The 23,423-nt window shown below is 44.5% G+C and overlaps 2 protein-coding genes across 31 annotated transcripts in view; one reads left to right on the top strand and one right to left on the bottom strand.

Moving 5' to 3' along the window:
* The window catches only part of KANSL1L (KAT8 regulatory NSL complex subunit 1 like), a 63,313-nt gene extending 47,175 nt beyond the window's left edge, over nucleotides 1–16,138 (top strand). For 5 of the 28 annotated variants that reach the window (XM_040561050.1, XM_040561049.1, XM_040561061.1 and 2 more), the window contains 8 exons: nucleotides 883–993; nucleotides 1,391–1,528; nucleotides 3,908–4,032; nucleotides 5,364–5,488; nucleotides 6,391–6,445; nucleotides 11,977–12,089; nucleotides 13,548–13,728; nucleotides 14,353–16,138. In XM_040561050.1, the coding sequence (XP_040416984.1) occupies nucleotides 883–993; nucleotides 1,391–1,528; nucleotides 3,908–4,032; nucleotides 5,364–5,488; nucleotides 6,391–6,445; nucleotides 11,977–12,089; nucleotides 13,548–13,728; nucleotides 14,353–14,601 (1,097 nt within the window). In that variant the 3' untranslated portion in view covers nucleotides 14,602–16,138. The remainder of the gene's footprint in view (nucleotides 1–882; nucleotides 994–1,390; nucleotides 1,529–3,907; nucleotides 4,033–5,363; nucleotides 5,489–6,390; nucleotides 6,446–11,976; nucleotides 12,090–13,547; nucleotides 13,729–14,352) is intronic. The other 23 variants (XM_040561063.1, XM_040561056.1, XM_040561062.1 and 20 more) reach the window with 8 other exon arrangements.
* A 4,186-nt stretch (nucleotides 16,139–20,324) lies between these two features.
* On the bottom strand, nucleotides 20,325–23,293 carry RPE (ribulose-5-phosphate-3-epimerase). 3 transcript variants are annotated; one of them, XM_040561069.1, is made up of 6 exons: nucleotides 22,662–23,293; nucleotides 22,104–22,183; nucleotides 21,872–22,011; nucleotides 21,545–21,679; nucleotides 21,312–21,398; nucleotides 20,325–20,879 (listed from the first exon to the last, which is right to left on the bottom strand). In XM_040561069.1, exons 3-6 carry the CDS (start codon nucleotides 22,007–22,009, stop codon nucleotides 20,757–20,759), a joined length of 483 nt encoding a protein of 160 aa, XP_040417003.1. In that variant the 5' UTR covers nucleotides 22,010–22,011; nucleotides 22,104–22,183; nucleotides 22,662–23,293; the 3' UTR covers nucleotides 20,325–20,756. The 3 variants fall into 3 exon arrangements, with proteins under 3 accessions (XP_040417003.1, XP_040417002.1, XP_040417004.1); XM_040561068.1 differs by lacking the exon at nucleotides 22,662–23,293 and adding an exon at nucleotides 22,252–22,412; XM_040561070.1 differs by lacking the exons at nucleotides 22,104–22,183; nucleotides 22,662–23,293 and adding an exon at nucleotides 22,252–22,399.
* Between the last annotated feature and the right edge of the window lie 130 nt (nucleotides 23,294–23,423).

Here is a 23,423-nt window from a genome sequence, read left to right as displayed (position 1 = left end):
AGTTAGTCAAGAGGGGAAGACCGCGGTCCTGCTCCCACCATACCCTCCAGAGCTTGTTTTCAGTCATGGGGTCGCTACAGGTACAGACATCGTTTATTCCAGAATAAGACAATCCTGCGCTTTCTTACTTTGGCTTTGAAGACTGAAAAAATGCTGTTAATCTACAAAGTGCCTACACTGAGATTTGTTGAGGAGCATCACTTAGGTTTGAGTCTTACTTTGATCTTAGTTGTCTTGTCAGCCCTTAGAGCTCATAGCGGTAGAGAGTTTGGAACCGCTTCAGCATACTGCCTTGGTCAGCATGTGTGGCTGCGTAGCTTCACAGCTAAAAATGGATTTGTTTTTACCCTGGCATAGCTCTCACTTTCCAGTAGCAGAAAGAAAGGTACCTTCAGTTCTTACCTCCCTGCAATTACAGGACATTATCTTGTGTAGTACTTGTCTTGGAGAACAGATAGAAAAGGCTACGGATCTTCGCCTGCGGTGCAGGATGCCACACGTGCAATAATTGTCTTGCTGAGAATTACCTTGCCTCAAGTTTTTTACTTATGTATGCAAAACTCACACCTCTGAAGTGTCTGGTTGGGCTTTTTTTGATCGTTGTCATCAGATTTTCCTTTTGCCAGTCTCAGGTGCTTCCCTATATTGTGTCCAGCTTGACTGTGTCAAGATACTGCACCCATGTAGCAGTTAGTCCTCATGGCATTGATGTTCTGTATGAACTGAAGGACTCAAAGCAGTATTGCTTATAGATTATATTACGTAGCATTGTGTAAATCCACTCCTAGACCTTCAGTGATGATGCACAATTCATTATGTCATAGGTTGCCATCTTCCCAATACAGACTCCATTCACTTTGTGTTTTTTTTTTTCTCCTTCAGATATTCCTCTTCACATATACTTTGAAACATTATTAAGGAAGGATGACATCAAAGGAGAACCTGTTGATGCCTCATCTCTGGGAGTGGAGTTTAAAATATCTCCAGACAATGGTATGTAAGGCAAGACATTTTAATATTTCCAAGACTGTTTTCATTAGTTCGCCCTGAAAATGTTCCATGTGTAAATTTACCACAAAGCAGGTTATCAGAGAAGGTAACGGGCTAGGGATGTAGGTGGAAGAGGAATCTCTTCGCCAAATACAGTGTCAGGTACTCTGCTGTTACACTGAAGCAATCCCTTCAGAGCTGCAGGATGGCACCAGTACAAGTGCAGGGAGTTTGGACCATGAGGTCTCTGCAAACGCAGGTGCCTGACTGCAGTATTCCCTACTACCTGGATTCCTATCAGAAGTCTTTTTTTTTTCTATATTAAGTAGTTCACCGAGACTGCCTGTAAATCGCAGCAATGGAAAATAAGTTTACAACGTGATACATGTTTCTGTTGTAGACTACAATCAACATAATGTTTCTCTCAAACAATGGAGCAGTGACTTTTTATCTAATTCCAAATCTCAATCAATGTCAGGAACGTCTGACCAGCTGTCGGAGGGAAGAAAGAAAAGACATCTAAGTGAGACAGCAGTAGGTAAGAGACAAATTGTGTTAAGACAGTACTATTTTTTAAAACATATGTACTGTAGAAATGAGTTTATCACTGGGCTTTTGAGAATGAATTTTAAGGTATCTCCAAAAAGGATGCTATTATGAAACTTTACAGGAGCAAAGAAATGGATTTAGGATTCCATGAAAATAACGTGCTATTTTAAAGCATCTCTTTGTTCATCGGTGTGTATTACAAAAGGAGACAAGCTTCTGTATTTTATTTTTGGAATACTCTAAGGAAGCTGCTCAGCAAGTCCCACTGTGTTTTGCTGTGTCGTTATTTTCACTATGAATTTTTTATAGTAGTGTAGTGAAACAGATGAAATGCAAATTTATCTGTCAAATCATGCACGCAACCAAACGTTTACTATTCCTAGCAGCTTTGGTCAGCTATGTTTCATTTGTGTACTGTCATTTGTGGTTCTGGCTTCCTTCCAGACAGTTAAGAGGACTTGTGGGCTACCAGTGCTTATAATTAGTGTTTTCACTCTTCTTATCTTTATATTTTAAGCCCTTGAATCTGTACTTCAGCAGTAGGTAAATTAATAGAAACTGCCCTGCAAGTTCTGTAGAGCTACATAGAATAATGTGGTAATTTAGGGACAAAAATTCAGCATGCCCTTGTAGAGATAAATAGCATCTTACTTCTGCAGGCCAGTAGGATGTAAAACTTAACAGATTCTGTTAGAGATTGATTTATGTGAACCTTTAGAAAACGCTTAGCAAAGTTTTCCCCTAAGAAAGAACGAAAACATATAAATCATCAGTTAATGTTATGGAAAAATACACTTCCAGTGCATATCCAGGTAAAATTGCTGGTGTAACCTTGCAATAGAGGTGGGAGAATGGGAATTGCTGCAGATGATTTAACCAAAACTTACGACCTGTTTAAAAGCACAACAGCAACAACAACAAAAAGCAACGTATTGGTTAGGAAGTTGCAGGAGGGGCTGAAAGATGTGTTTGGGCAGACTAAAAACACTCTGATTTAGATGAGTTTGTGGGTTTGGGGTGGCTTTTTCTGTTTGTTTTCTTTGTTTTGCTCGTGTGTTTTTTTTTTTTTTTTGTTTTGTTTTTTGTCCTTCCCTTCCCTTTGCCATGCACTCTTCCCTTGTGCTTTGTGCCTCTCTCCTCCTGGAGGGTGCTTTCCCCTGTCCCCTCTCGCCAGCAGCAATCTTCTTTGTCCATGCCACCTGCTGCCCTAACCAGTCACTGGCCCCCAAAAGGAAGGTGCTGGCACAGTGCTCCTGGAACCACACTGTTTCCCTAAGTGAACAACTGGAATTACTTGGGAGCACTAGTAAGAGAGAAAACTTCGTGGTATAAACCTTTTGAACTTACAGTTAGGCTTCTGCCAATAGTATTTGGCTATTTGAGGTAACAGAAGGAAAAAAACAAAAACAACATCTTTTATCATAAGGATCATTTCCCAATGCCAGAAAACTGCAATGTGGTATAGTTGTGAGTAGCAGCAGCAGTTCTAGCTTATTAGTGCTGGGGGTGTAGTACTACATATTTATTCCTAATTTGGGCTCTGTCTAGGAGAAATTATCCATGGGGAAGGTCAGCCTGATGAACAAGGCCAAAAATAAAAGCTGTGTGCCAGGGAGCTGCAGAGCTGCTGGGGAGATGAGAGTTCACGTACTTGACCCAGCCTGTGCAATTCAGAATTTAGGATCTGTCTTATCTCTTCTTTTCATGTTGGAATCCACCGACCCTTTTTATTAGTCGCTATTTTAAGTTTGAGTTCTCATTGTCTACTGGAAATTTAGGTAGAAGAAAAGCAGAATACTGGTGGTTAACTTCTGAATCCCCCTCAGCTTTGCTTACACTGGGATTGAGTAAGAGTAAACAAGAATTACGATTTGTCTGGGGCAGTGGACCACTGCTAAAAGAAACCACACATGGAGATCGAGAAACTAATTCTGTGTGTTACCCTTACTGCCACTTTTATTTTATCATTTTATCATTTATCCAGGAGGAATCTGTCAGTTAGGGATCAGTACGTCAGTGGGATGAAGCGCTGTGCGGGGACACTAGGAGCATTCCTCTAGGCCCAATTGTATTTGCTGTGCGTGTAGTCTAGGGCAGCTTCTGTAAAAAGAAGCAGGATTTGCCCATATGAAGCTGGTTCCAGCAGAAGAAATCCTTTGTAGAAAGAGAGGGATGAGTTGTGTGGAACAGCAATGACAGGATGAGTAACAAGTGTTTATTTAGACAGCTTTTTTTAGTATTTGTTAAATCTCAAGTGGTTAGCTGTGGGCTTCTAGAAATGACTGTACTCTTACTGTATGGAAAAATATCCTTAGTCTAACAGACAACAGTCAGTGTTCAATATTGTTTATTACTGTTTTTGTGACAGGCGAACGTAACACTAGGTTTGAGACGTTCTCCTTTCAACATGCAGAACCAGAATCCCCTAGCAGTTTTGCTGCCGTGACCAATGTCAATGCGATGTCTAGGCCCACTCACAGCACTTCATCACAGGTAAACTAAAAGTGTGTCCCTGTCTTAACTGAAATGTTAACAGTTATGCAAACTAATAATCCACAAATATGGGTTCTTTATATATAAGCTAATGTTAAGTTACAGTAAAGAACATTTTAGAGTGAATTAAGTGAATTACATTAAGAAATTTATTCCAGATTTAGTATGTGGTGCCCCTAAACCAGATAATTGGTTGTTAAGTTTTACAGATAACAGAACTGAAATGGATGCTTCATTTAGTGGCATTGGGCCTTTCATTTTACTTTTTCCCCTTAAATTTCATTAAATATACTGTGATATATGCTCCCAGTTTTACACAAGAGCTCTTGCTCTTGGTGCAGCTATGTCAAATGGCATCACTGTGCAAATATAGTCACAGCACTTGTTAAGTCTCAGCTTTGCTATTTAAAACCTCTTGTGCAGCACTACTGGCAAAGTCTCTGGTATATAAATTTGCTGAGGAGCAGCAGAGTTCTGATTCAGCGAAGTCCTTGCAGAAACACACTTTGTTTTAATTCTATTGGAATTAATTGAGAAATTCATAATAATACTCAAATTTCCGGGCCCACAGTTCTGTTAAGCCTGGTGGTATGCTGGTGCTCAGTAAGTCGTCGTTTTAATCTGGCGATGATGACTGGAGAACTGAATTAAGATCTGCATCCTCCAAGCAGTTTTGATAATGCTCACTTACATTCTTGAGGCCAGCTTTAAAGAATGCCTAAATGAGCATTTTAGAACAGACTGCTTCCATTAACTATCAGCTAAAAACTGGGATCTTGCAATATGGAGTATATGATTTAAAACTAAACTTTCTCCTGTAATCTAGAAAATTAAGTTTTTGACACTTGTAGGTTCCATGAACTATTGAGCAGAGAACACCGGGAATCTAGTACGATCGTTCAGTTTCTGTCTTTTGTGTGTCTTTTAGAAAAATATTTCCACGTAGGTTGTTCTTCACTGCTAAATGTAGATTCGTTCTCTTGGAATTAATTGTGTCACGCTGAAAAAACCACTCGGGTTACGTGTCAGTAGATAGGTTACAGAAGGTCTTCCTTATAGGCTGAATGTTAGGAAGAACACAGCATTAAAGTTCTTAAGTATTCAAAATTAACTGTACGTGAAGTTAGAGAAGCATCCTTTGATATCAGTAAGAGCTATGAAAGCAAGGAGTAAGTCTTAGAGGCGAGAGAGTTTTAAGATTTGTTGAAATTCCTTTTTAAAAAAAATAATAATTTGGCCTCTAGAAAATCCGTTACAGAATATCTCAACTAACATGGATTTCCTGTCCTATAAGCTGATAGATCTCCTCTTTTATTGGTTCTGTTACACAGCATAACTCAAGGAGGAGGTTGAGAAGTGAGAGCTCCTATGACATAGACAACATTGTTATTCCAATGTCGCTGGTGGCACCGTCAAAGCTGGAAAAACTACAGTACAAAGAAATCCTTACACCGAGGTTTGTTCTTGACCTCCTTAGTTGCAAAATGAACACGAGAATGCTATTAAAGATATTGTTAACATCTAGTTAGATGTCGTAATACTAATACGATCTTTTCATGTGCTTGTGGGGTTTTGTTTGTTTTTGGTTTTGTTTTTTACTGTGCACATCAGTTTGTGTATAGGAGTGGATGGAAGATCAGTGTGGGAAGACTGGACAGCTGATAGCACAAGGGAAATAACGTGATAGGTGCAGAGTGGTGGCAGATGCACAGACTGGCTAAAAATAGAAGTGGTTTTATATCATCCTAATTGTAGTGATACTCATGGGCTTAAAAGTGCTATTGGGCTGACATGCTCTCAGTTATTTGGAGATTGCCGTCTTTTGTGTTACGGTTCACTAAAAAAGTAGCTAACGGCAAATGAAACAGAACTGTTTTTAGCATATATATTTTTTAAAATTTCCATTTTGATACTATGGATTAAGTTGAACTTTTTCCATATAGTGTAAACACATTATTTGTAATCCACAGTTCTAGAGATGTAATAAACAAATACATCGATAAAAGAACATCTTTAGGTTGCTAGAGCAGAGTAATTGATCTCCTGTGCTGTAATTCAGTGTCTTTTAAGTACTGCAAGTTGCCTGAAATACTGTAGCTGTTGCATATTTCAATCTCTAATTTGTATTTGTTTTTATATTGTCTCTAAAGATAAAGCACTCTGAGTAACTTAAAGAGTTTGTTGGGGAAAGGAAAGGTTAAATGTTGGGTTAAGAAAGGAGAATTACATTGTGAGCATCTGCTATTGGCACCTGAAATTTGAAATTATTTTATCTGCAGAAAAAGAAGAGTCTTTACAGCTGAAACAATGAAGCAGCATGTAGGTAAACTAATTTGACTTGTCTTGCTTCATTTCTAGTTGGAGAGTTGTTGAATTTCAACCTTTGGAAAGATCTCATACAGATGATGAAGAGGTAAGCTGTATTTTAATTAAACCAACAGTTTAGTTAAATTAGATACATAATTGGGATAATCAGTATCTGTTTTTCAAAGTCATTGACTTCATGCAAATCCTGGTAAGTTTCAGATTTCAAAAATAAACTATTAGGTATCAGGCTGTGGCAATGTGTCCTACCCCAACCTACTTGACCCTGGAGATAATTCACATTTCTGTCATCCACTACATTAATTAAGACTTGCTGTTCGCTTGTTCTGCCCCTTGCTGTCAGCACAGTCAGAGCTCCTGGAGGATCCCTTTGAGGCCTCAGCTCCCCCATGCTCCTGGCCACTCTGATGCTGGGTTCCCCTAGTGTGACTCTCTCTTTGGGGCTCTCTCTGCTATAATGCCTGTCCTCCTCTCTCATCCTTTTCTTTCATGGCCAGTTCCCGTGGCCTCTTGTTCTTGAGGAGGTAATTTGGCATTTTGCTTGCAGGTTTCCTCAGTTTTCTTCTCAGTGTTCTGCAACCCTCCTGTTGGAAGCAAGCTTTTCTGTTTTCTGCTTTGTCAGGGACAATGTAACCATCAGCATTTCCCACTCACCTTTTTCGTTAGGTGTGCACACTGTATGCTACTCTTGCTTCCTCCAGATGTAAGAATCCACCTTTTTCTTTCAGAGTATGCCCATGGACTTTGGGGCTGGGAGATTTCTTTATCCCCCCAATGGTGGGTTTGAGGTGTTTCCTAACCCCAGTGTGAACATAGCAGTGTGTCTGGTCTCTGGGCTGGCTTTCTACTCTTCCTGTCTTATTGTGGCTCCTTTTCCAGAGTCAGAAGAGGAACCTGCCAGTTTTGCTGTCCTTTGGACATCTGTAGCCTCCCTCTACTCCCTGCTGTAGGCCCCTACCAGCTGTTGTAGCTGTAGGACTTGCGTTTTACCTTCATCCACAATATCCATTTTAGAGCTCGTTTTACAGAGAACCCCTACATCCAGGATTAGAGACCTTAGTAGGAGACAAAGACTGCATTTATGTAGCAGTACAGCAGGGTATGCTAAGCACCCTAGACAAGTGAAATTACTGTGCCACTCCCTTGGGGTAGAAAATACACTCTCTACAAAGGCCAAGCTTCCTCAGGAGAGATTTACAAGGCCTGTAGCTTCTTCCTATCTGGAAATTGATGCTTGCAGAGGGCATCACAGCCTCACCTGCCTACCTGGCATAGTTGCAGTCATTTAACATGGTACTCCTGGCTCTGAAGCAAGGGAACAACTTCCTCTGACCCTGCCTTTTTCGTGCACTTGTGAAATTCTTGGTGGTGGTCAGATTTTCACGTCCATCACTGCCTGTTAGCTTGGTACTCTCTCTGCTAGCAGGAAACCTGCCTGATCTTCTTTAGGAGTGAGAAGGTCAAACTATAATACACAAGAGAACTCTCCTGCGAGGATATTTAATTAAACTACGTGGAGAATTACTAATAAGGCAGTAAGGGCGTAGTGTCCCTTGAGCCTGCTATTCATTATGCTCTCCTCATCCTGGTATTGTGGAGGGGGGGGGGGGGGGAGGGTGTAGAAAAAGAATTTCAACAGTGATTTGCCTTTCTTCAGGGCTTCAAGGGACTTGCTTGGAGCACTCGGTGGATTTCTCTTCTAGACCCCAGATCCTATACAGACTACTTATCTTGCATACTTTTAGCTCATTTTTGCTGAATGGACTTCAAGGAGCCTGTGAAGTTTGTGCACTTACTGCTTGTTTAATAGCCCTCCCAGTCCATTTGTATCTGGCGTTACTAGTTCGTGTATGATTCATCATTTGGCCAGGAAATACTTGAGTACAATAAAGCAGCCTAGCCTCCTGCTGTGGTCCACTGCTTCAATATTGTCTGTCAGCTGCTGGGTATAACAAGAGAGGAGAGATGTCAGATGAGAAAAATGCTAAAGATCTTACTCATCTAAATCATCCTTTGCCAATTTTCTCCCTTTCTGTTGGGATCATATTAATTGGTTTGGATGTTCTTCTGAGGACTGAGAAAAGGTGGCTGTTTGATCTTAATTCTTTCACTGCCTTGCTTCAGGTTTTAGGCTGAGTTAATTTGTTACTGTGTAAGCTTGAGGAAAAAAAACATCAGAAAACAGGAGCGTTACATTTTCTTTTCTTTGCTCACATTCTGCCACATGAAATTGTTCCATATGCTGAAATCAAGGCAAGCTTCATCTAGCAGATCATTTGGGAAGGAGAAGAGAGAAGGCAAAATGTACTGTCTGCTTTTATACAAAAGCTTCTTCTTTGCTTTCCACTGCATAGCAGTCTGTGGTGGTACTGTGTAATACTTTCTGCCTGTCTGCCTTATGTGTGGCCAAATTTAAAACTCCTGGAGTTGTCCTTGCATTGTCCAGCACTTAAGGATTTCTCTCACTTCATGCAGTGGGCTCATACCAGAGTTTCCACAAGTTACAAACAAATGTGGTGTTCCAAATTTGTCAAGTTCTACAGGAGCTGCACTTCCAAGGATGGGAACTCAGCACTTTCTGAAAATCAGGCCCATTCATGGTACTTTATTAGAGTCCAAAAAGCTTTTTATGGGGTGTCACAGTTTCGTTTCTGGAAATTTTGCCTTACAAGGACAAACACATAAAAGTTGGACAATCTAAAAGTTAATCTACTATCTATGTCTGCTCCACTGCTCACTCTAAAAATACTTAGTTTTGGGACGTTACAGCGTTTGCATTTCCTGGTTTGCATGTGTGAATTTGCAGTCTGTTGTTGCTTTAGTGCAGGGGAGGGTGTGGAATGGGCTTTCCTGTTTTGTTTGCAATTTGTTTTGTCCAGGTTAAAGTTTCTGGCAAGGCATGGATATAAAGTAGTGTTAAAGTCTATTTTGTAGTTGTTTTAGCAATTGCAAATACTTCAGAATAATTCTTTGTGTCATTAGTTTTGCATAAGTGTGTTTATGGCGTATGACTCAGCGTTTCCCATGGAGCTGATGACTGAAGCACTGACTTTGTTGTTTTGAGAACCTTTCAGAAATATTCCTGCCTGTTTTTTCCTGGTATTATTCCTGACTATTCAACATTAATGCATAGCGTCTCGTTGCTTAACTAGATGAGATAGGAGGGATTCAAATCTTAGTTTGCTTTAAGTCTTTCTTTGAATGAAACCATTAGACATGCCTCACAAACACACCTTCCGAATAGTCTTTTCTCTCCGCGTCATTGCTAGATCCTTCTGGCAAGCAGTGACAGCTCTTTGGCCTTTTTCAAACTACCCTTGGTGGAAAAAAATTCAGTTTTCTCTAGTTATAGTAACTATAAATTAACGTAAAGTTGTTTGAGGATATATAAAATCTTAGAAAGATGAGGAAGGGCAGAGGTCTTTTACTCTGAGGTAATGTGATTTTATCTGTAGAACAAAGAATAATTTTGAAGTAAGAAACTGTATTAATGGTTGGTCTTCAGTGGAATAGGGTAAAACTCAAGTAGTTAAATCTCAGCTATCAGCTGTGGAAAAGGTACAGTAAGGCTTACTTTTAATATTTTTCAAAACTTGTAGAGAAATGTGGGGTTGGGTTTTGAAAGGAAGCTTGTTAAAAATAAAGTTTCTTCCCAGCATGAAAAGCTTTGGCAATTTGCTAAGAAAAGTAATTTCAAAGTCTAAGTTTTTCTTTGAAAATTATCTTTTGTTTGCACTTCAAAGGAAATTGAGCACACAGAAAAATCCTGCATTTTCCCTGAGGGAATAACACTTTTGTAGTCCATAAAATTCTCGCTTTCACACTGTACATCATTGACCTTGGAAAGGCAGAATGCGAACTGAGATTTAGCCCCAGACCCATGCCATCCAGGTGACAAGAGCTGGTGAATTCCAGAGAGGAAGAGACCCATTTGGTTGAGTTACGTGAAGGGAAGCAAGCAGCTAACAAAGTAGTTTGTGTTCAACATAAATAAAAGCAAGGAGGAGTCTTTAAAAAGAAATCTTGAGCTGAGCAAACAAAGCAGGTCTGTTTGTGTGAGGGTTCCTCTTGAGTGCTGGGCTGAGGAGAAACCAGGCAGCACCAGTTCTGGCAAATGGGTCCTGTGGCTGGTTCAGATCACACAGAAATCTTTGAGATCCTTCTCAATGACCCAGCTAAATTTGGTTGTGGGGCTGTAGCTTGTGGCCAGCAGCCTAGGTTGGAGGTGTGTGCTCTGGCAGGCTGAGGAATGCCGCTGTCAGGTACGTTTGCAGTGGCATCAGTGCGTTGTATTTTGCATTCGTACCCATAATGGTCATGCACTGCTTTGGTGCTGCAAGTCCTCGTACAGAGAACGGCTCCTGCAGCAACCTCAGGGCGGATAGCTGTCTGCTGCAGAGTGAATCCTGCTGACAAGATAACAGTCTCTCTGGTGGTGCAGCTAGGACTCTGCATTTAGTTCTCTATTTTATCAAACTAAATCAGAAGATGAACCGTGTTGCTTGTGTAGCAGCCATGAGAACTTTGTTTCATGGAAAATCAATTTAATTTTGCTATAACCTCCCAATTCTTCATATAGTTCTTGTCCAGGACTGATCTAGCAGTGTAGCTTCACAGCTCCTACAACCAGGAATTTTCTTTCCTAGAATTTCTCTGCTTTGAAGGTGAGAGTGGCTGGCATAAAAATCCATGGCTGCAGCACTCCTGTGTTCTTGCCAACCACAGCTTTTTAGATGAACTTTGAGGCTGAATGGTTTGGAGCACTTTGAAGTAATGCTGAGCTGTGCTGGAGTGGTACACCCCGCAGTCTGGGGAGAGGGAAGGGCAGCACTGTGCTCCTCACCCAGCTGCGTACACACAGCAGACTTAGACACAGGAAAAATGAAGATGGCTCTTCCTAAGTGAAGGTCAGATGTAAGAGCTGCATCTGAGGAGCTTTGCATAAAAAGCTGGCTCGTTTGACTCTGCGAGCGGTTAAAGTATATTTACATTAGGTCTGTGTTAGGTTGTGCTGGGCTCATGCAGCTAAGAAATGCTCTCTTCACAGCAGAAACCATTTTCTGCTTGGTTTCATAGCAGGAATGCGGCACCTCAGGTTTGCTGCATGCCTCTCCATGTGGAGCTATCACAAGCCCCAGTGATGTCAGACCTGCTTCTCTGTGCTTAAAGAGCACCTGGCAAATCTTGCTGCCTCCCAGCCTCCTCCTAAATCAGTCTCTAAAAACTCCTCGGATTTTTGCTTGTCTTCACTTTGTGCTTTTAATGCTGCCTTGATTTTACAAATGAATACTTGTCTTTTTAATTTTCTGTAGGGAAAACACATTTCACCGTAGGGAGAAATGTGCTAGTTGCATAGGGGTGTAACTTCTGTATCCCTTCAGATCAACCACAGACACACAAAGAAATGAACAGAAGGTGACAGCGTCCCATAAACTGTGGCTCTAAGTGAGAGTGCCAGCTGACTGCGTTATTTTGATGTACCCTTGTACTGCTAGCACACATTGTCTTGTTTGTTTGTGTTTGGTGAACAAACCTTCACAGAACTACATATATTAGCACCTGTCTTTGTTTCTAGTGATGTTCATAATTACAGCAGCTATCCCTCATTTTTCATTACAGATAGAAGATCTCTCAGATGAAGTCTTTTCCTTACGTCATGCAAAGTATGAAGAAAGAGAGCGAGCAAGGTGGTCGCTGTGGGAGCAGAGCCGCTGGCCCAGAAGGAATAGCAGGCAGGTGTATTGACTTTGATAAGAGCGTTCCCGTGGGACCGGGGTGGGTTGGTTGGTGCAGCAGTTTCAGAAATGCTGCCACAGAGAACTGCTTATTTATCAGCTCGTTAGAGACACTACCAGGCATAAATCGTTTTTGCAGTTGAAAAGGGAAGGCCAGGCAGTTCTGAAGCATGTAGAACTTACAGAAAGTTGGCACGTTAGTGATCTGGCACCACTAAGATTGTAGTGCTATACACAACACACAGCTCTGTTGGTTTGTGCCACACCCCGTTATCATGACTTTAGCCACCCCGTGTAACACGAGCCTTTCTTCACTGACCTGGCTCAGCTGAACGCCTGCTGCATTCAGAGATGTGTTACTGAATGTTCCTTACGCTTAAAAAGTCATTGCTGATATGAAAAGGTTAATTCTCACAAACTTGCTGTCTGGTGCAAAACTCATCTGAATCAAGTATAATCCCTGTAAGTCTTGGAAAAAATAGTGTATATATGGCCAAACATCATACTGCGGCTGTATCTACAATTTTGGTCTGGGAAAATGATTCCCATAAATTGCTTCAGAATCTGCCACAACAAAAAGCATCCTATAAATGTTAGGATAATTGTTCCTGCTATTTACCATATATATGCCTGTGTCTGCTTCTGGCTGAAATTGAATCGTGACACTATGAATAAATATGCAAAGGTAGCTTTTATACTGCAGAATAAAATTAGAGGTAAAATATATTCAGGAATTAATTCTGAGCACTTTTGAACATAAAGTGACTTTAGAAGCTATACTGAAAAAAGACTAAATCTTATGAAAAATACAGTCTTTATACGTACCTTTAATTTTGAAAATCTGTGAGCTCTTTGGTGAAATCTTAGTGTAATTTGAAGTCTGAAGTAAAACTGCCATTTTAGGAAGGTCAAACTTCTACATGACATTTGAAATGTGTGGCAGTATTTTAGATATTTTAGTTCAAATTTACAATAAAGGTGAGGTCAAAATTTCTAATCTTATTACACAAACTATTTTGCCTGCTTTGGAGATTGTGGGTACCTTACCCTATGGGCTAGAGGAGCCCAGAGGAGAGGTGGGAAAGGGCAGTGAGGACCTGCTGTTCCTTCTCGAGTTCCGTTGGCACAGCCGGGTGGCAGTGCAGTTTGGGCACCTGTGCGTGACGCTGCGCTCCTGAGTGGGCCCAGCCACCCGCTGTTTTGTAGCCAGGGTGTGCCCGTTCCAGCCCCATTGCAGCTGGTTAGCTCCTCCACACAGCACTCTTTGCTTTGGCTTGCAGCAGCAGGGTTGTTAAGAACCACGTGTGTTTTTGTTCCTTTAGTTTAAGTAAGCAGGGCACAGGTAGCACTTGCAGAGACACTGAACACTTTGAAAAGAAAACCTAAACGACTCCTGGTGGTGTGAAAAGGCAGGGAGTAGGTCTTAAGACTCTCGTCTCTTTTATTCTGCACTAGATCTTACAGCAAAAATGCGGACGGACGACACAGCCAAGAGGCGGTGCACAAAGACCACCACAGCAGCTCCTGTGCCTCGCTGCATTGCGCTGCTGAACCTGTCCCCGACCTGACTTCGGAAGCCCACGGCTCTGTTTGTTCAGGGATTGCACAGCTCTGCAGGGAGAGCCAGGAAGCCAAGGTGGGTGCTCCTGATGGCCTCCGGGTCTGCTCAGGGCCTCAGTGACCATTGGCCCTTAACAGAACAGGGAACTCAAACGTAGCCGCATCCTTCCCTGCTCAGAATGTTGCCCTAGTTTATGTGGACTGAATGTAGCCCTCCTGTTTAGAAGTAGACACATGTTTTTTTATGAATGAAACCTAACATTTGTCAACAGGCTCACGGCTCAGTGAACACGGTGCATGTTTTAGAGGCAAGTGTGGCAGGCCTGGGTTCAGGGACGCAGAATCTTTCCTCGGGGATGCTGGCCAGGGTTCCACAGGCCTGATATGATCGTTTTGGGGCCAGGTAACCTGCTTGCCTGGCAGTGTGGAAAAGAGCCCTCCCCCTTCCTGTGCTGTGCCTGCACAGTTGCAGCTCTGTTACGGGTTCAAACCCACATGAAGCCGGCGTACACTGACAGCTGGTGCCTAGCAGTGTCGTATTCTTTATCTGAAGAGCCCTGCAAACATTGTGAAGAATGACACTCATTTGTTACTTGATAGCAGAGCATTCTGCACACAGCTAATCAGACTCAGCTGAAACCTCTTTTTCCCCTCTTTTCTCTTTTTCCACCCTCACTCCTACCCTTCTGATTCCTTTCAGTCGGGGCTGTGGGAACTTCGAGTTTTTCCACTAAAAGATGAAGAGGTAGAAGCTTTACTGTGCCAAGATCAAGTAACGAATCAGACTGAAATGTCAAGTGCAGCTTTCCCCAGCGACTCGCTCTGTACTTCATGTACGCCCATTGGTTTGCCAGACAATGGCTATCCACCAAGAAAACAATCTACAGAAGAGTCAGAAGACTGTGAAAACGTTTGCCTGGGAATCAACAATATGAGAAAACAAAGGTGACAGGGAATAATGTGGTTCATTAAGAAAGCCAATTAAGGTGGAGAAAAGTGTAAGGTAAAATCTCTCTTGTTCACACAGCATATGACAGCACAATTCAAAACCTGTATGTTAGCTGCATATAATATATTTTCTTTCTTGCTTTGTAACAGGCAGGATAAATCCCAAAGACAACACTTTCTTCTTCCTGAACCCCAAGAGAAAGTAATTATTTCAAGCTGGAAGTCTAATATTCCCAGTGTCGGGAGTGGGCGCACATAAATTGCTGGCACCATTCACTGCTTTCTGTTGTCATATTGCCACATTCGTTAATAATCATCCTTTTTTGTTTTGTTTGTTTTCAAATGCGTTTCTGGTTCTAGTGGATTCTGGTGCAGCAGGATATGCTGTCTACCTTAAACCAACAACTTCAACTGAACACAGAAAAACTACTTGAAAAAACAGTGGTGAGAAGCGATAACCACAGATTATTTTCCTGTGTGGCATGAATGTGTGGCAGAAAATCCACCTCTCTTTAAATGCATGTGTGCAACCCACACGTGAGAGAAGGGCAGGTGAGAACCAGCAGTCTGAAAGCAGGCGTTGTTGAAGCCTTGCATCTAGCTTAAAATCTGTACTCAGCTCTCAGTAGTGCCAGAGCATGTTTCATATAGATGTCCTCGAGCAGTAAGATAGACATAGACCACTGCATTTCAATAGTCCGTGTATCTGCTACTCAGAGTAGGGTTCCTGTTTGTTGTGTGGGTGTAGAGAAAGGGAAGAGAAGAGGAGGCGCGTCAAGTCTCTGATGCAGCTCTCTGGATGTTGCGTTTTGGGTCATCTTACTTCCTTAGTCCTTCAGTAGCAAATGAGGCTCGTAATATTTTGCTTTAATATGTTAAAGATGAAGTCTAGTTCAAATTTCTGTACAGTGCCTTGCAAGAGTCTCATAAGTATGCCAACATTTGGTGACTAGCTGAAAAGGAAAAGATGATTGATGTCTAGAAGACCAATGAAGAAAAAAGCCCCAGAGCTCTCGATTGTGATTCCAGATAGATTTTTAATTGCCCAGCAAGTTCACGGTGAGGAAACAAAAGCAAGTTGCTGAAACTTGCATTTAATAGCATAGTTTGGAATGTATCTGCAATCTCAAGAGGTATTAACAAAGATTAAACATTGAATGTAGGTATAATTCACCAACGGGAAGTTTTTCTGTGTAGGACAGTTGAAGGCAATTTTATAGGAGTCTCTGTTTTTGTGCAAAATTTCCTTCCATGTGTAATATCTGGAACTGAATGGCACTGGACAGATGACCCAGTTTTAGTGTCAATTCTTTTTCTTTTGTCAAAATAACAGGAAATACACACTGGACATCTGAAAACAGTTCAGTAAAGTTTCAACACTACAACCTATTGCTACATTGTAGTTTATTGCACATTCTGATTATTTTTTTAAACACTTTTTTAACACTGGTTTGTCTTAAACTTGAATCTTGCCTCAATGTCTGATACAATAATCTTTGATGCAAGGTTGTTTTTTTTAATTAAAAGTTATTTCTATATATATAGATACATATGTGTGTTGTATATAGTCTGAATTGGATGGCCTTTTAGAAGTGGAGAACTAGCTTTAATGCTTTCTCTTGGCACAGAGACCTGCTCGGCCCAAGCGTGGCTTTGCAGACACATTGGCCTGGCAGTGGCACTAAGCTTTGCTGTCGTACTCATGTTGCACTGGTGCTGGGAGACTTACAGTTCCCTCCAGCACCTGAAGTCAGAGGTGAGCTGTTCCACCTCTCATCCTGCATGTGCAGCTACTGCTGGGTGAAGCTTTCTGAATTCAAATGCCTCAGATGCCTCCAGACGTGTCACCCTTCATGAAGAGGGCTGACCTGACCAGCTCTCACCCGGCTTGTTGTAAGGTCAGGGCTTCCTGCCGGCTGATCCCTGGGGCAGCGCGAGCTGTTTCTGCGATGTAGGGTGGGGCAGGTGCAGTACGGCAGCCAGCTGCCTGACGTGGTCTGAAGACGCTGTCAGGAAGCGGAAACGCATTCCAGTGTTGTATGGGAAGAAGGCAAAAGGGGGGGTGGTGTCTAAATTCATTTGGGGGGTGGGGGCGGGGTGAAGAGAACGTTAAAATGTGAGCAAGGAGACATGAACCAAATTTGATCAGTCTCAGGAACTGTAAAGCTGCTCCTGCACAGCTGTTGAGTTCCCAGCTGTGGGCTCCTGTTGAACCATGGTGTAGTTTTTGGGTCGGTCCCCAGTGTGCTGCTCCAAAGCAGCTGTTGGTTACCTTGCCAGCTGCAGGGGCTGCACAGGTGGTTGCTGATGAGAGCAAGGGTAAGCACACTTTCTTTGCCCTCTGTTTAGATGCTTTTGCTCAGCCCTTGTGGGAAACAGCTAGTGCATGGCAATGCAGCAATAAAAAGGCTAGGCATAGAAAGCTAGAATACTATGGGAAAAAAGAAGCTTGTTGAAACTATAACAATGTCTATTGGGCCATACCCCCCCCCCCGCCCTGTCAGCTTCTCTTAAAATCTGCCTCTCAGCTGGCTGGACCTGCAGCAGCAGCCTGCAAGTGTCTCTGCACAGAGCTGCCTGAGCGACCGCGAGGCTGGAGAACCGCGCCAGGGCACTGCTTCCTCCTCATGCCTCCGCCCTGGGGCTGCTCCCAAAGCCTCGCTGGTGTGCAGCTTGTGCCATCAGGTGAGAAGCGCACACGAGCACGGTGGGCAAAGGCTGGTGGCTGCAGTTACTGCTTTTCTGCCTGCCTCTGGCAGGGGCAGCTTGGAGCAGGCAGGGTGTGCATGTGCGCTGCCTCACCTGCAGCACCCATACCTGCTGCCTTCTTACAGGAAGTAGACCATGCACTGCACCCTGCTCTCTCTCCACTCATATGTCATTAGCCTCATTTCACTGCTGCGACAAGGTTAGAGAACTTGGTCACAAGACCACCACCCCCTTCCTTTCCTCGTCTCTCCCTGCGCTGCATGCATCTGCAGTTGGCACTAGTGCTCTGTTTCACTGCCTGCAGCCCTTTTCCCCTGCAGAGCTGGACTCCCACCTTGGGTCAGGTTTTGCGTGAATCCTGGTGTCTTGAGGATGGCACCAGTGGTGGGAGTGGGCTGAGAGCTCAGAGCCAGGATCATGCTTGAGGCCATGAAATGGGCAAGAACCCCCCCCGCATGTTTTCTTTTTGAAAAGTTAAACAACAGGGGGGGAAAAAAAAATGCTGTTTGTCTTTGGGCTGTTAAGCTGTAAGAACAGCTGTCAGCACTGCTTCCAGTGAAGGTACTACGAAGGCTGACTGTTAAATACCAGCTCAAACATATGCAGTAAGGCCCCCCCCCCCGGCCCCCCGAAACTGAGGTGTTGCAGCATCACAAAGAAAGAAAGCCATTTCCCTTGCACTTCATTTACCATTCTCAATAGAGAACTTTCTAAGGCCACTTTCATTTTGCTCCCTGCTGCTGCAGAGGTTTAAATGCTTCATCTCTGCATCCAGGACCCTGATGGACTGTAAGCACAAATACACCCTTCTGAGCCCTGTTACAGTTAAGCCATGCACGCCTCCTGCATTTTTCCTCCTGCTCAGGGATGGGCGCTGTTCTGCCCTGCGCAGCGCACACCCAGCCTCACTCGGGACGTACCCAAGTGCCTTTTATCCTGCTTTCCAGTGTGGACAGTGCCCGTGCTCTGTCAGTGCACCCTGGACTGGTATAGCCCATGTGACTCAGCGTCACCATTGCCTCCCCGCTGCTTCGTTGCTGAAACGTTATCAGAGCATTGCAACATGTAACGGCTCTGGGGTTTGTTGGCCCTGTAGATATGCAAACACCTCTTCTGGTTTCAAGTCCTGCAGCTGGGGTGCTTCCTCTGTGGCGCTGCATTACTGCGCATAGAAGGACAAGCCTAAACACAGCCTAACGGATTACTCCAGTTTATGTATCGAGGCACAAAACTGGACAAGTCCTAAGCAGTAAAGGAACACCTATTGTTGCTGTTATTTTCATGGATTCTTCAGCTGTGTGGTCACAAATAGTTTTAACCTTAGGTGTGTAAAGGGCCACTGCCATAGCAACCAGCTGCACAGACCCACCTGGGTGGGATTTACACAGACAGAAGCAACTGAGCCATTTTCCTGTGTGTCTAATTCTCTTCTCCCACAACAGTGCTAAGGTAAGGCTCAATGGAAGTAGAACTATGACATTTAAACAAGGACAAAGTAACTAAAACCTCTGAAAGAAAACATACTGCATGATTCTGTGCTCAGAACACAATGTAAAGCTCTCAATCAAGTGGCATGACTTTGGGCCTTTTTTTTTTTTTCCAAATTAATGAGAAAAAGTAATGGAAATGGTTTGAATACCCTTCAAACCAGCTTGAGATCAACTGTAGGAGGCAAATACTGCTTATAACAGCACGAAAAGTCATACTTCCAAATCCTGAACTAAACTTCTGATAGCTGTTTTTTACTGCTTAGCCCTGCATTTTAACTACCAAAGCCTTGATTTTTTTTTCTATGTGCACAGTGTTTTATACTCTACGCAGCTGCTTTCCAGCTTTAATGTGTCTAACGGGCACATGGAGCGTTACCTTTTTCCTAGCCAAGCTTTTTTTGGCTTCTTCTGAGATGCTTTCAGAGCAGTAGCTCCAGAAGACTCCATTTTTCTCTTGCTAGCTCTCATCTGGGGTTGCAAATGGAAACAGGAAGCGAAGACATTTGTTCACCTAAACCACAACAAACCACACAGGAAAAGGAAGCAGCTTAGCCATTTCAGAGACCTGCCTGGATTGTCTGAACACCCCCTCCTCCTGAGTGGTGGCAGCAACCCGCACTATCACAGCACCCCATGTCTCCCTGCCCAGCACCGAGCGTTTCACCCTCCTGCACTGTTCCGCTGCTGTGGGATCGAGTGCTGCTGCCACAGCGGGTAGGTGACACATGCCCAGCTTTGCTGTGAGAACAAATTTGACTACGGTCTTCTTGAACTGACCTGGATGCAATTGTTGAGCCTTCGGGCCTGGTCCTTTGAACCAGCAGACTACTTGCAGCCCTTCTGTAACTTACAGGAAAAAATGCCACACAGAATACAATAAAATATTAAAGGAGTGAGCGCTACTAATTAGAGCCATGGGAGGCAGGTCTATCTAAAATGACTTGCTCACGTCTTCCTCTAGTGGGTTTTAACTCCCCTGTTCCACATGTCCAAACAGGACAGGCTAAGAAGTTAGTTAGAGCAAATAAAGAGAAGGTATGAGAACTATTTGGCTTTCCAACTATGAGAACTGAGCTATTTAACAGTTGAAGAACCACATCCACCTACTGTATATATCTCAAGCTACGTACAGTGAAATCACTTCAGTACATAACGTGCCTGTATGTCACTATCCTAACCGTTCACTTGGACATACGCACAAATTAAGGAGGTTGGGGTCAAGATACTGCATTTTAACATTCCCCCATGGAGTCCTGTCACTTCCAGGAATTTCAGAGCTGTCTTACCTGGCTATTTGAAAGGTGAACAAGAAAATATTTCCCAGTTTGTAACCTGGTAAAGATGTTTAACAGACTTGTGTGGTGTTTAAACAACTTAGGTAGGTCAAGTATTTCTAAACAATAAAAGCAAAACAAAAATATTTCTATCATCCACAGGTTTACCCAGCCCTAATAAACTGCATTTTCCCCAAACTTACTATTCCAACTACTCATTTTGACAGTCAATTTAAAGGAGACTTACCACACCAGAAGAAGTGTGTTTAATGCAGACATTGGAAAAGTTTTGTAGGAATGCACAGATCAAGTGACAAAATACAGACAGCAGAAGGCAGGTTCATTAGAGTCTTCCACAAGAGAGATTGCATGTGGTGATGCTACACTCTTCTAGCAAGCAAAAACTGACTGAATTTTAGTTCAATCCACTCAGCATTAAAGGTTGGTGCATAAAATTAGCCTCCACAGAATCAAGAAATAGGTTCAAACCATTGCATTTCCAACCCTGAAAGACAGCCAGAATGTTTTTCACTGCTGCTTGCTTCATTGCAGTGAAGGAATGATTCCTCTGTTCAGCAGCAACAAATTTCCGTAATTAATGTTCATCCAGCCCTCCCTTACGCATGAAAAACAAAGGTTCTCCTGCAAGCACAGAGCCTTCTTGAACACTGTTCGAGTAGGTCTCATCGATCCAGACACCGCTTTTGAGCAGCTTCTGAACACACATTCCTTAGAAGATTGATCACAGATCTTGGATCTGCGCTCCTCATAATAGCACTGCCAGATACAATCATATTCGCACCTGCCTGGAAGACATTAAACACCCACTCAGTAACACAGAACAGACCCATTTCTTAAGGCTTTTCTCACTGTAAAACACACAAGGAGATAGCAATTTGTAGGCTGAGGAACAAACGAGCACTACCTGCAAGACACAAGTAACATGCCTCTAACTACACCTGTAAATCAACTTTGGAAAAGACGGCACCTCCCCACACAGCTAACTGCTTCATTGCTGCTCCTGCTTAGCTGAGTGTACAACAAACAACTTAGGAAGGGCTTCGCTAGCCTAGCCACTATTAAAAAAAGGCACAAATGATTTTGATACTATGTCAGCTTTACTCTTCCTTCTGAAAATGACTGCTCAAAAGGCTCACCCTCCTACGCTTTATTTTCCGAGGGATGACTAAGTCTCTTAACACACTGACCAAGAGTGCTGTGCTATTTCAGCCTCTTACCTCTGCACACTTGTGGATGGTGTCAGGCCCAACTCCTCCATCCACTTCAATATCCAGTGATGGAAACTGCGTCCTCAGCCACTGAACCTGAGAGACAGCGTTAAAAGGTTGTCATTGAAAGCCATGCTCAGCTGCACGCAGCCTCTCACACACCCAGACAAGGTTTATTCAGTTCCCCACTACTCTCTATACAGTTAACTTTACGCTCAATAGATAGGAGATGTTTGGTTCACCTTTGGCATCATGTCTTCCATAAATTTCTGCCCTCCAAATCCCGGTTCCACTGTCATCACCAGCGCCATGTCTATCTGGTTGGCCCAGGGTGCCAAGTGTTCGACCGTCGTGCCGGGTTTGATAGCCAAGCCCACCTGCGGGAGAGGACAGACAGACCCAGCTGCACACAGACACAGCAGGACAGCCCTGGGGCGGGCAGAGTCACAGAAGGACGGTGTGCGCGGTACGGGCAGGCTGCGTTACATGGAGTGCCGCTTGTTCGCGCCGAGGACTACGCACGGAGCGCGAGGGCACAGCCGCCCCCTGCCCCCGGCCCGGCCCCTCACCTTCATGCCGTTCTCCCGGATGTCCTTGATGAGCGCCCCGGGGTTGTCCGTGGCCTCCAGGTGGAAGGTGTACTGGTTGGCGCCGGCGACGGCCATCGGCTTCACCCACTGCTCCGGCCTGGCCACCATCATGTGCATATCTGCGGGACGGGACGGGGACGGGGACGGGCGGCGGCGCCGTCAGGGCTGCGGAGAGCCGGGCCCGGCCCCGCGGCGCCCCCCGGCCGCTTACCGAAGAAGGGCTCCTGGCCCAGCCGGCGGCGCAGGCTCTCCACCACGGGGTGCCCGAAGGTGATGTTGGGCACGAAGTGCCTTGGGGCCGAACACACAGGTTACTCCGCGCCGCGCGGCCCCGCCGCCCCGCCCCCCCCGGCCGTTACCCGTCCATCACGTCGAGGTGCAGGTAGTCGGCGCCGCACTCCAGCAGCCGCCCGCACTCGGCGCCCAGCGCCGCCAGGTCGCCGTTGAGGACGGACGGCCCGACCCGGCACCCCGACGCCATCGCCGCCGCCCCGCGCATGCGCCAGCGCCGCGCGGGCACACGGGACGGCCGCCCCGACACGGCCGCGAGCGCCCCGCCGCGACCGGCGCCATCTTGGCGGCTCCGCGCGCTTCGGTTTTGGGTGCCCGGCGGCCTCCCCGTAGCCGGCCGCCCCTCAGACACCTCCCTGGAACCGGCCTCCCCTCAGCCGGCCTCCCTTTAACCGTGCTCCCCTCAGCCAGCCTTCCTTCGGCCGCCCTCCCCTCGGCCCCTCTTCCTCGCGGCCCCCCGCGGCGGCCCCGTACACACACAGCTCCGGCCCTTTGCCGCCAGGCTCCTCTGTATTTAGTCGGCGAAATAACAACGTCTGCGTAAAATGCTGAGGCAACGGGACTGGCTGAAACACTGACACGACTCGTACAGCCCGGACGCTGGTTGAACACGACATGCACTTAAGGCCTCTAACACTAATTAAGCAGCATCTTTTGTCTTCACAGAGATACACCAGTTCTGTTACAGACAAGAAAGCACAAAACCAGCTCAGTACAGGTGTGTGCACCTCATGGCACAGCGCTGAGTGCAACCGATGACAGTACGACACGAGGAAACAGACCGGCCGTCTGCCCGCCTGCTCCATCTCTCCACAACCACCTAACGAAATCAAAGCCATCCGCCAGGCCACCTGAATAATAAAACTGAATTACAGATTACATCATTTATAGGCTGCACTGTTTTCTAACAGGGTAGAACATTAAAAAGAGGCATTTCAGTCCTTGCTATGGCTTACTACTGTGAATTCACCGGTGACAGTGGGAGACCTTAATGGCAACATTTATCACATACGCTGAATTAAATGAAGTAAATCACAGTTATTTTCTCAGCGTTAGAGCGGAGTACCACGGTGAGGTTATCCACTTTTCATTACCGTAGATTCTCCCTTCTCCTTTTCAGCAGAAAAGGTCACTCTATAAAATGCACCATGAATTCTGCATGTGTAGCGTCCCAGCTGTTTACTCAGCTTGCATCTAAGCTCTCCTCCTCCCTGCCCGCCTGCAACCCAGCCTACCTTGG

The sequence above is a fragment of the Cygnus olor genome, chromosome 6 (assembly GCF_009769625.2).
Source record: "Cygnus olor isolate bCygOlo1 chromosome 6, bCygOlo1.pri.v2, whole genome shotgun sequence".
In the NCBI taxonomy this organism is placed as follows: Eukaryota; Metazoa; Chordata; class Aves; order Anseriformes; family Anatidae; genus Cygnus; species Cygnus olor.
The sequence above is the reverse complement of the archived record's forward strand: the minus strand, read 5'-3'. Positions and strand labels throughout refer to the sequence as shown.